Below are 12872 nucleotides of genomic sequence, written 5' to 3' on the forward strand. Positions count from 1 at the left end.
TGTTTGCGATTGTGTTGCTCATTTGCATGTGCGTATAGGCAGAGAGTTTGGGAGAAAGGACAAAGACAAGGACAGAGACAGGACATGAAGAGAGAGAAAAGAACAACACAAAAGGTAGAGAACAGAGGGAGCGTAGAAACTGGGGAAGTAGAAAATGAAACGGGAGCGAAGATGATTTGGACGAGGAGACATGGGTGAGGACGAGTGAATGAGGCTCAGCTTTTGTGTCTGGAGGAGAGGAGCAGCTCAAAGGAGAGAAAGACAAATGGGGGGGGGGAGACAGAGAGAGAGCAAGAGAGAGAGAGAGAGAGAGAGAAAGAAAGAGCCGAGAGGCAGCATTCACCACACATCAGGGGGAGTGATAAGGACTTGGGAAGAAGGGTTTGAAGTGTGGACTTCAAAGAGGCCATACACACACATCCAATTCCAAAAATACGTGGGATTGAAACAGATGAGATCATTGCACGGTCCTCACAAAGTGCAGAACAAGACCAAAGGGAGAAAACGAACATCATCATCATCAACAACAACAACAGCAGCAGCAGCAGCAGCAGCAGCAGCATCAACTGGGACTTTAGAGAGACAACAAAGGCGGGAGACAAGACGACTGCTGTCCTGGTGACTTGCTTTTTGGGTTTGTGGTTTGTGAGCGAGAGCGTTTGTCAGTAGAGCCACACAATATATCAAAAAGAAAGACTGTGTGGCGAGCAGCACATTGTCACGTCAACTAAATATATAATGTGAAGTGTTTGAAAACATTACAGGGGTCTGAATGTTACAGGTTTGATGAGGTGACCTGTGCTGTGTTAAATAGCTCGTAACTCAACAAGAATCTACATTCACTGTCAGAGGGAGGGCGTCAGTGTGTGTGCGTGTGTGTGGGGGGAAACAAATAAACACGTCAAACATGTGCACTTGTGTGCCTTAGTGTCAATGTCTGACTTTGATCAATCACCTCACTAAGTCTGTTTATGTCTGTGCATACACTTAGAGATGTGTGTCTCTGTCCACATATGTAGGACTGTGTGTGTGTGTGTGTGTGTGTGTGTGTGTGTGTGTGTGTGTGTGTGTATGTGTGTACACATCTTTCCTCCTTACCTAGCTCGTCCCAGAGCTGTCTGTACTTGTCGGTCATGGTGGTGCCTTGCTGTCTCCACAGTGCCAGCCGAGGGTCGGCCATGAACTGTTCTGTGATCAGTGTTAACATCCTCGCTCCGTTGGAGTCACGCATCTTCAGCATCTCTCTCACCTGGAGGAGGACAGACGAGGAGACAGGAGGATGGTTATGTACATGCCCCACACACACACACACACACGCGCGCGCGCGCACACACACACACGCATGCACAAACAAACGCCAATCCCCACATAGACTTATACTGTATTGATATATTTGGTGTATTGATATACCAAACAATTAATAATTTAAAGAAAGGTCAAAAAGAACAAATTTGATTTGACTACATTTAAATCGAGTGGGTTTGGGAATGCAAAGAACAGGTTTGTAAGGGCAAAATAAGTCTGATTTTTCTTTCCTCAAGTGTTTTGTGAGTCCTGCAAGCAAGGACATACTTCATCAACCACGTTTATTCGATAAATCTTACAGAAAACCTACTGAAAGGATTTTCATGGTTTATGGTGAACGGAAGGAACACGGGCCAAGATTTCAGGGTGGATTCAAATCACAAAGTAGATCCAGAATTTGTATTTTCCCACACTCCACTTTCTTAAACTTTGCAATATAGGATTTTTTTTTTGTTGTTGTTGCTAAATTTGTATTATTTACATGGACCTTTGTGGGAAAAAAAGCATATTGCAAATTTCTGGAAATAAATTCACAAATATATGACGGTTTCACTTGTGGATTGGTTTCCAGAAGGGCAAAGCATCGCCACGGACCGTCCCATCACATTCTGGAGCAGACACAAAATCATGAACTAGATTTTCTTTTTTTTTTTCTCACTGTATATGACGCCACAACATTGTTTTGGTGGTCTACTTTCGATTAATGTTTCCTAATAAACTTATTCTCCGTTGGGCTATTGGTCTTGGTGGTTACTGCTGGTTACTCTGTTTGTGGGTTAGGGTTCATAATGCTACATACCAATTTTACCAAGTTATGTAAAAGATGCTCCGATCCAACATTTTCCATCCATGGTCAGACCGAGTTTGCTCTGCCAGGATGACAAGAGACAAAATTCTTCTTCTGTCCTTTTGTCCTCTCAAGTTACAGGGTAATTTCTTATCGCCCCCTGTCCTTGGTCTGCTTTTATTAATTCTTAAGCCATGTGGGGCAGCAGAAGCAACTCGTGGACAATAATGACATATCTTCATGTTTTAAGTTAATATTTGTTCGCAAACAGTTGCTCATTTACACAAATAGGAGTAACAGAGGAGCTTTACCATTCTAGCAGTCACTTTCTGTCCATTGGGTGATTTGAAGTCCGATATTCACTCTTATTTAGCTCAGTTTCAGTCTCAGTCAGTCCTGATGGATAAATCTGGCTAGCTGCTAAATGTTTGGTGCTGAGCAGATAGTGCACTTAAAGGGTTAACATCCTATTTTCTCATGCTCATAGAACTTGCTGGACCTGACATGGATATGTGTGTGTGTGTGTGTGTGTGTGTGTGTGTGTGTGTGTGTGTGTGTGTGTGTGTGTAGCCTAAGCGTTATGTGACTGTAAGTGGTTGTTTGTGTGCTGAAAAGGACATAACAGACGTAGAGCATGAAGCAGAGAATCACACTAAAAGCCGGGCAGATGATAATGACCTTGGTTTACTGTCTCTACACTGAGCATAACACATTAACGCTGGCCTCACCTTGCTTCTGTAATACACAGCAACAGAGAGAAGCGCGCATCTCTAATGTAATCGTTTGATCGGCAGTACAGAGCAGTACGTACTACGAGCTGTCCCTGCTTTAATCTATATATCTTTCTCCTGCCTCCCTCCTGCGATTAGCTCCAGCTAAGAGGCAGCATACCACTTTTAATGTATGTGCCAATATATGTCTGGGATTACTTTGAACAAAGGCCGCTTTTCATGAGGGAATTGAGGAGATACACTAGAGAGAGAGAAAGAGAGAGAGAGAAAATATTAACCAGATGCAGAGGAGAGGATCAGGGGTGAAACTGCGTTTGTGTGGGAGAGAAAAGAGAAGCTAAAGGGCAGTATGAAGTGTCGGCTTGCAGCCATGGCGGCGAGGGTTGGTATGTGTTGCGTGTGTGTCATCATGAGGTGCATGTGAATGAATGCTGTTGGCTCCAGACCTTGCTGAAGAGCAGGTTGAGCTGCTTGCCCGAGCCGTGGTATCCTCCCTGGGAAAGGAAGAGCTTGACTTGCTCCTGAACCTGCTCTTCATCCAGGTGCCAGCAGTTCTCGTCGTCTACACTGGCTCCTGCTGTGGGGTCCGGGGCCCCTACACATGCACATGCACGTACGCACGCACACACACACACACACACGCACACACACACACACACACACACACACACACGCACACACACACACACACACACACACACACACACAAAAAGAGGTATGATGTGAATTTACAGGCAACAATACTATGAATAATACGAATGTGAACAACAACCTTGAGCTTTATTTGTGAATTTCTCTTTGAAAACACACACACTACTCAATCTGTTCAAATTCTAACCTTCAAATAAAGACCTTGAACAAGACTGGGGAGGAAGAGATGTATAATGTTGATCAATAGAAACCAAAGCTGTAAATATTCTCACAATCTATTCATTCGGGGGGGGGGGGGGGGGGGGCCTTGTTCAAGAAAATTTCCACAGGTGGTGGTTTCAGTTTCTCTCATCACCCATTCCTCGCTCGCCAGGTAAACAATATAATGTCAGCACAAGATCAGGGAATTCATGCAAGAAATATTTAGGACTGTTTAAAAATCTTGCAAAGATGTCACAGAAATTTACAGAAAGTCATCAAAAATGAAGCCAATTCAGACGATAACGAGAGAATCTAACGAAGGCTTTTCCATTTACAGAGCGGACACACAAATGCTGGGCGGCGGTTACATGACACAAAAACATATAATCCCTGACACCCGTGTTAGAAACGAGACACTTGAAAAGATTCAAAAATAAGCTCAAATGATTCATTTTATAATTAAAATAAAAATAACCGTTATTTGCCGTTCTAACACAATGTTGCATGTAAAGCTGAGCAACGTAAACGATTTTATGTGCTTTAAATACAAAAAGTATGCTTTTAACAGACACACTAGTTACGATACAAGAGGGGAGCATTTTCTAAATCTGAGGAAGATCTTTACACTCATATTATCTTCAGGAACTAATCTAATATTTATTTTTGCAAATTTTGCTCATCCAGAGCCGACTTATAGTTGTCAGACAATAGTGCAGGTTTTATTATACTTTTCACAACATAAAACCAACAGCAAAGCATCCAATTGCCCTCATAATGACTTCATGAGAAAAAGGCATCAATTATAATTTTTCATCAATTTGTTGGAGAATTTTACAGCAACAATTCAATAAGATACTTTAATTCAGACAACAAATTTATGGATGGTGGGACGCATCATCATTCTGGCGCATTCGCCCTTTTATCTCCCATCTGACTAATTATGCACTCCTCCATTGTTCTTTCCTTGCTTGTCTTTTCTGTTATCTTCACATCTTTTTCAACATTTTCATTCATTCTATTTTATTTTATTTTATTCTAAAAAAAACGTGCAGCGCTCCGAAAGAGACAGGAAAGGAAAGACGATCGTGTTTCACTGGTTTCTTATTTGTGCCTCTTCCACCCTGTGCTTTGCCTCTTTTATTAAAGCTAAGCAGTATCAGGAAGAAGAGTAATGCACCTCTATTTATCTCTTCACCCACCCCTTCGCCCGACTCTCTTCCTCAGAGGTAAATAACGGCTCCGAAGTCTTGATTAGAGACACACAATCTCTTCTTTACTGTCTGGATCTCACTAATGAGGAACATTGATCCTGCCACACTTTACCTTCATCACGGTCAATACACACATGCAGGTATAGGCAACACACAAACCGGCACGTTCATAAACATGACCTTCGTTTCTCTCTCTCTCTTACACACACACACACACACACACACACACACACACACACACACACACACACACACACACACACACACACACACACACACACACACACACACACTTCCTCACCATGAACCTGGTTGATCTCTGAATTCTGTGACAGGATCTCATCGGCCAGTTTCTGTGCAGTAGGCAACACTTCGGTGTGGTGGACCGATATCAGATACTGGACAAACTTCTGTAACTGGTCTCTGCTCATCTGAAACAGGGTTTCTGAGATAGGCAGATGAAGTTTGACCTGCTCGGGCTTCCGTACTCGATAAAGTGACAGCGCCACCACGTGGGCGCAGTAGAAGATGTCTTTGTTCCCGCATGTGCATGTTACTGCCGTGATCTTGCAGCGGTCGAAGCTGACACTGACGCTGCAGACGAGTTCTGGGGACGAGGGTGTGGCCGGGTCCGTCACTGTGCCGCTCAGATGGAAACCTGAGAGACAGAGAAAGAAAAGAAAGGGTTAGGTTTAGTTTAACAATGTTTGTGTGTTCACTATTGAGAGGAAAGGGGATTTTTGGTCATATAAAAAGAAGTAAATTCTCCTTTTTTGTCTTATATCGTAGTTAATGGCTATTAAGGTTTTGAAAAAATTTGTCCCATGAAACCACTGTGACTATGACACGCAATTTTATCTATCTATCTATCTATCTATCTATTTTATTTATAATCTCCAAAAAACTATGGTCTGGTTTTGAGTATTTCTTGACATTCTACTTTGACCTAAAAACACCAGAAACCTGAAGACTTCAGCCCACAACCTCCTAAAATCTCAGGACTTTCTGAAAAACACTTGCTTGTATTTTCAACATCAATTAATGCATTTATTTTCAGCCTCTGTAGCAGATACAAACACCAATTTGAAAACCAAAACCAAAAGCTAGTCAGATCTTAAAGAGAGAGTTGCCAAAGTTAATGCTTCATTGCTTTGCTCATTTCTAAACAAACCAGTTGAGTGACTAGTGGAGATTAAGCCCAGATAACCACGGTGCTCTGAATACAGCCAATAACTGCAATTCTCCCTCCATTTCTGTTGAATAACTTGTGTGTAACTGGAAGACTTCAACTCATTTCTGATAACCAAAACAGTGAGGATGGACTTCACCCATCATACGAAAACAGACTTGGCCACGATCACTTGGCCTAGGGTTCTCCCTCCATGACAGCATGATCAGGACCAGCTGCAGTCCACAGTTAGCATTCTGATGGAGCGTAAATGAGCCTGACAGAAATCTAGATGAAGGAACTTGGCTCTGCGATGCACTCCAAGAGGAACAGAGAAAGAGCGGAGGAAGTGAGCGGTGAGTGCGGCTGTTACAGTATGAATTATACAGCCCCTTGTTTGAATATAATGTTTGATCTTATCCCGACTGCGCTATCTGGAGGCGCGGCTGGTCATTATGCGAGGATGAATATGAATGAGCAGGGCGGGGTCCGCGGCAGTAGCCTCAAACATGCATTGATGAACATATGAAAGAGACGGGCACGCACACACCGAGCTGCTGTGTGAGGTCATGCATTTATTAATAATGGGAGTGGTTAGCAGAGACGGAGAGCAGCTTATGAATGCATTTATGTGCTCAGGAGAGATCTCTGAAATATGTGTGGACCGGGTGAAGACATACATCTCTTAAATATGTTTATCAAAGAGCTGAGCGCACGCGCGGCTGTTATATCAAACATGTATTAATGCAGATATCAAAGCAGCTCTGTGTTAGGTATGGGGGGGTATTTTGTAGCGTATTGATGGGGATGGGGTGAGAGGTGCGCAAGCAGGCTGAACAGAGAACAAAATAGCTTTGTTTTTTTTTCTTGAAAATGATAAGGAACGGGTGGATCTGAGATGAAAAGGTCATGACCCCAACGTCTAACCTCAGCTGTGCTTTCGGGTTTCGTCTAAATAGTTGAAGAACTTCTATTCACCCTTACTGAATCAGACAAGTTTAAATTCTCATCAACCCCACAATTATCACTGAGGCAAACCTTCATGACTTACAGCTTATAGCACTTTTCTCTGCATTCTTTCAGGAGCAACACATGATATATCCAACGGAGGAAAGCTATGGAACATTGCCATGGAGATAGGAGGAATTACATGTTTGTTAACAATATCCAAAGATGAGGAGCAGGGATGGACTGTGGCAGCTACTTGCAGCTGTAACAATCAAAGTCTGCCTGTCTGAAGCTATGAAAGAGAGAGAGAGAGAGAGAGAGAGAGAGAGAGAGAGAGAGAGAGAGAGATGCTCTGAGTCACAGGTTTACACAGTTGCAGCTGGTTGTAGAGCAAAAAAGCTAACTTATTTATCTAGGTAACAATAGTTTAAACAGTGTGAATGAGTGTGTGTGTATGTGTGTGTGTGTGTGTGTGTGTATGTCTGTGTGTGGGTTTTGTGTATGCATGTGACACAAGCTTGCGTTTGGAGAGGAGACACTTGTCCAGGGAGAACATCAAAAACACATGAGAGAGCTCAAAGAAAAATCAACCTCTGACATAAACACACACGCGCGCACGCACACACAGATATGCACACACACTTCTAGTTATAAAAATGCACTTTGAAGTGTTTTACTTTTTTCCCCAAATGTAAAATTAACACAATACTTTTTTAAATGAATAAAAGATGGAGTATTAAAAATGAAATGGTGATAAAAGACTTATCCTTATCCAAAAGGAAAAGTCTGTTGTGTTTTCCTGACTTTAATGGACTCTCTCTCTCTTTCTCTCTCTCTCTCTCCTTCCAAGCCTTTTTCATCCGTCCCTCCCTCTGTCGACATTCCCACAGCTCTTTCGCTCTCGCTCTCTGACAGATGGGTAGGTAATGAGTTTCGCCTTTCCCCGTCCAATCGTCTGGGCACCAAAAACTGCCCCCCACGCCAAAAAATGCCCTTTTAATTTAGCCAAGTGCTGAGTACAGGGATATTACTGTTTGGGTATACACACACACACACACACACACACACACACACACACACACACACACACCTCCCATGACTCCTAGTTGGGTGGGTATGAAACCTTCAATGTCTCATGTGCTAGCTATTAAAGAGCCTGGTTTCCCCTCACCCAGTCCACCCAGCTCCCCTCCCCGAGTGGTGCTCAGGGCTCTTTTCTGTGCATGTTCAAGAGGCCAGGGTTGGCTTTCAAAGTAACCATGGCGGCCATTTTTAGAACAAGGCCTCTATGAGGTTGCCCTAGAAACCCCTTCTGACCGCCCTGGTGAAATCACACTTGGCCTGAAGCACTGTGTAAGGGAGCATGAACAGTGTGTGAAACTGTGAGTGAGAATGAGCATATGTATATATATATATATATGTTCAAATCCCACAAAGGCTCGCGGACCACCCACATTCATTGGGGGACCTACATCAAAGCATTCCCCCAAATAGTCCTTTGCTCTATCTCTCTTTCCAGTTCGAAATTGTGTAAGTGCTGATAAGCCTGTGTTCACTCTCTTGACCGGCTGGGACCACCTCCGTCTATTCAACAATGAGGGGGGGCAGAAATACCGGATTCATGCTCTAAATTCAGCAAGGAAGGGTCCAGACTAAGACCCACAAACTCCTTTAACATGCATCTGCTGAGATGGAAGAATGCCACCTTTATACGCTCCCTATAAAACAGGATTTAGCTTCCCACATGAAGGCAGGGGCCGGCCCTGAGATGTCTGCTTGCCGAAGCACAAAAGTGCTCAGTGTTCCAAAATCACTGGACTAAATTAGATTGAGCAACATACATATATTTCCGCAATCAAATTAAGATTCCAAGTCAATGGAGAAAATTCAGGCCCAGCAGTGGGAAGGTCATTAAGTTTATTGGCTGAATTGGTTCATGAGTGACTATCACCTAAATCTAATATGGCACAGTGCAGTTTCACATAGTGCTCTCATCCGTTTTGTTTGTGTGTGTATGTGTGTGTGTGTGTGTGTGTGTGTGTGTGTGTGTGTGTGTGTGTGTGTGTGTGTGTGAGAAGTGAGTCTGGATACAAGATTGATTTCAGTGCTAGGAATAAGATGAAACAAATGGCCTGGTGTGAAAGCAGCAAAAGATGGTGGATAGACAGCAAATAGATATTTAAAGCCCATTCGCCTGCACTGATTCACTTTAGCCGTGCACATTAATCAAATTACCTCACAAGCTGCAGCTTCTGAGATCCAGGCGGATACTACAGTAGATTCAAAACGGGATTCTAGTCTATGTTGACCAAAGATAGCCTGCTTAAAACCTCCCAGAGAAAAGGCTACTGGACTGGAATCCAATCCGTTCGGTTGGATTGAACTGAGAGGCCCCACTGAAAGGTGATATGAACCACGTCCGAAGAAAAGCAAGGATCTGCAACGGGTCGAGGCGAGGTCGAGGAATATTGGGCAACCCCCCCCTCACCTCTAACACTGCCTCCGTCCCACCCACAGCTAAATGAGAGTTTGCTTCATTGCAGCTCCTTGAAGTGGCCCAATTACTATGGCTACAAAGACAAATGCAAGGCCTTTCAGCATCTTATAGCCTCTGTGTTTGTGTGTGTGTGTGTGTGTGTGTGTGTGTGTGTGTGTGTGTGTGTGTGTGTGTGTGTGTGTTCATCTAACAATCAGTACAAGCCTGTGTGGTCCTATAAGGAAGCACCCATACAGAGACTATAAACAGAGATCAATGCTATTCTGCAGGAGACCTTGCTCCAAGCGTGCGTGTGCATGTGTGTGTGTCCAAGGTGTGGGATGGGATAGAATAACACAGCTGAGCTCCAGAGGCGGCCATATTTATGCCCTCTGGTAGGCTGAGATCCCTCCCCAGATGTGTTTTCATCACATTCTCTCTCCCTCTCTCTCGCCCTCTCCCTCTCTTTGTGAACTCGAGTGCTGACAGACACAAATAACAATAAATTAATGTTTTGAAAGATTCTATGAATTTCAATGTTTTTACTTCCGCTTGAGATTCTGACAGCAAAATCTGAATGCTAATGATAGGGATGAAGGGGCAAGAATATTTGTGTTATGTATGTGTGTGAGCATGTGTGTGTGTGTGTGTGTGTGAGTGTACTGATGGCTGTGTGGGTGATTAGAGTTGTCATCAACTGGCAGCTGGAATGACAGTCGACTACTGGACTGCTGCCACTTTGTTGCCATGCGGCACATCAGGAGTGACTTGCAATTTTCTAACTATCACTTTCAAAATGGATTCTAATTTTGCTGGACTTGGCCTGTCAGGCAGCGCCGGTGTTACCACACTCCTGACTGATCCCAAAGTTTGCTGCTGAGAAGACTGACTGGCAGCTACTGAAGGATAGAGAAGCCTCTGTTCAGGAATGAGATCAACAGAAGGAGAGCGAAGTTCAGGAAATTAGTTCAGGTGATGGAACAAAATTAATCATAATTCACAGCGTCATGGACATGGGCTCTTTGGAGAATAACTGTATATGTAGCCAATTAACGCTGTCCTAGAAGTCGACATGTATTAGATGAAAGAGGTGGGCAGAAGTTCTGCTCCTCGATGTCACGACTTGAGTTTTTTTGAAGAGGATTTTTCTGGTACAAAAAGAGGGATTAATAACAACAGGAACAACGTTCACAAACTGTTCTAACATCTGTTTATAGCAAGATTATAATTCTAAACATCAGTGCATCTCGACAATCAACCAATGCTACCCTGCATGCATTCAAGAACTCATTTGGAAATCTGTTTGTGGTTGTAAACAAAAAAGAACATGTCATATATGACTATAAATGCCACAGTAAGGTTTGCGAGGAACAAAGGTTTACACTGGATGTGTTCCATGAGAGCAGAGTACTTCTTCATTCTGATAAACTCGAATTCAGACCTTTCTGTCTTTGTCTTGGTCCACAATGGCTGACCTACATTCATCTTGATACTCCAGAAATTTGGGTTTTAGAAAGGCTCGCGGGCTATTGGTGTCTCTTTATTAATGGGGTTCGGGTTAGCACAAATATCCTTTACTATGCTAATCAGTTAACTCCATGTTTGCTTTTAAGAATTAAGTGGTTTCAGTCTTCTTGTCTAACTAACACACCGATGCAGCCATATTTTTAGTTATCCTTTTCAGCTCTGAATATTTGCAGTCATGTGGAATCATAAATAACACCAAAAATTACAATATACAGGCCACAAAACAGACATCTTGCCTATATCATGACTTGGGGGAATTTAAAATCCAAGTAGCAACACTGATTTTCATCCCTTATAAAACGCTTGAGATAAATCTGTTGGAAATTCGCCTTAAAATCACCCCCCCCCTCACACACACACACACACACACACATTTCCTCTTCAATCTGATACAGTTATTTGTCAGATAATTTAAATCTAATTGTACAAAGCTCCACTTTCACTTTGTTTGTACATAGATATTCTGGAAGTAATTAGAATTCAAACATTGCTCAGCCAAAATGTATGCTCTCATTAACAGAACGATTTGTCTTCAAAGACAAAATAAATCCTAATTAATACATTATTAGAACAATACTTGAAGAAACTGTGCGGTTGGTCCCTTTAAATTTGTAAAAACCAACGCAACAAAACAAAGCGATAATCCGGAGAAAGAGTTCACGAGTCAGACGATGACCTTGGTCCATGTAATTATTTTTTTTCAAACAATGCAGGCTATGCTTGTTGTAATTAAATATTTAACACTTTATTCTAAAACGACTATCAGGTGTAATTTCAGAATGACACCTGAGTGATATTGGGGACCATCCCTTTAGCCACTATTCTACAAATCTCTGTCACTGGAGAAGCCGACAGCCGGCTAATTCCGTCTCCTGGCTGTACATTAACTATACATTATCCCAATCCATGTGCAAGGTTCATTAGTGTGAATGAAATTACAGCTGGCTGGAAATGAATGTGTGTAATTAGCAGGGGTCTGTCCCAGTAGAGCCACGCCAGCTATAGACAGAGGTAATGGGATCCATTGAAAAGTCGTTGTCTGCTACTTTAGGGGTTTAGCGTCTTTTCTAATGACAAACCTATACAGTGGAGATGGTCTAGCGCTAGCATCCTCTGTAGTAAAACACACAAGCACTGCGTCACGCAACACAACAATGACAAATGAATGTAACAATGCTCACTGGTTTGGAATGTGTGTATGTGTGGTAGAAGCTTTTTGTTGGGAGCTCAAGCATGATTTGCACAGAGAAGTGTGCCAAAATGACATTTGCTTTGCATGTCAGAACTGATTACAGATGTGTTTCTCTTGCTTAATTCGAACTTTGCCCTATAAATCCTTTTGTGATTAATCCTTTAGATAAAACATTTATCTTGGCATGAAAGCGAGACAAAAAAGGTAGAACAAAGTGCAGCAAAAGCCTCTACACACAGACCAGAAACAAAAAAAACCCCCAACAAAAAAACGTAACTCCTGTGCATGTTACCATGGCTGAAAGGGGAACAGAGACTTTGCATATGAAAATATCAGAACAGCGTAGAGAACTACAGCATGACTGGGTGCACATGTGCAAGTGTCTGTGTGTGTTTTTAGGCCCACTTGTCCACGCCAGGAAATAACCTTACACTCTTTACCCTTCCCATTTCGTTTTGGAAAGTCACCCGACACACTCCACTTCACACACACACACACATACACACACACACAAACGCACACGCGCCTATCGACACGCATACCACCCCACCCTTTGACACACACTCATGATACCTTCACGCATGCACGAATACTGGCTTCAGTGGCTCCCTGCAGTCAACCTCCTTCTGCTCACAAACAGCCCCACCTCTTTCCTTCTTCTCTCTCCAATAACCT

General features: G+C 42.9%; 1 protein-coding gene across 2 annotated transcripts in view; it reads right to left on the reverse strand.

Moving 5' to 3' along the window:
- LOC147260030 (zinc finger SWIM domain-containing protein 6-like) overlaps positions 1 to 12872 on the reverse strand; it is a 47118-nt gene that overhangs the window by 16720 nt on the left and 17526 nt on the right. For both annotated transcript variants that reach the window (XM_086206386.1, XM_086206387.1), the window contains exons 2-4: positions 5188 to 5544; positions 3270 to 3418; positions 1099 to 1249 (exon numbers count right to left, since the gene is read on the reverse strand). In XM_086206386.1, the coding sequence (XP_086062512.1) occupies positions 1099 to 1249; positions 3270 to 3418; positions 5188 to 5544 (657 nt within the window). The remainder of the gene's footprint in view (positions 1 to 1098; positions 1250 to 3269; positions 3419 to 5187; positions 5545 to 12872) is intronic.

This window comes from Aulostomus chinensis, chromosome 6 (genome assembly GCF_037954235.1).
Source record: "Aulostomus chinensis isolate RoL2024-O1b breed Wild chromosome 6, RoL_Achi_v1.0, whole genome shotgun sequence".
NCBI classification, from domain to species: Eukaryota; Metazoa; Chordata; class Actinopteri; order Syngnathiformes; family Aulostomidae; genus Aulostomus; species Aulostomus chinensis.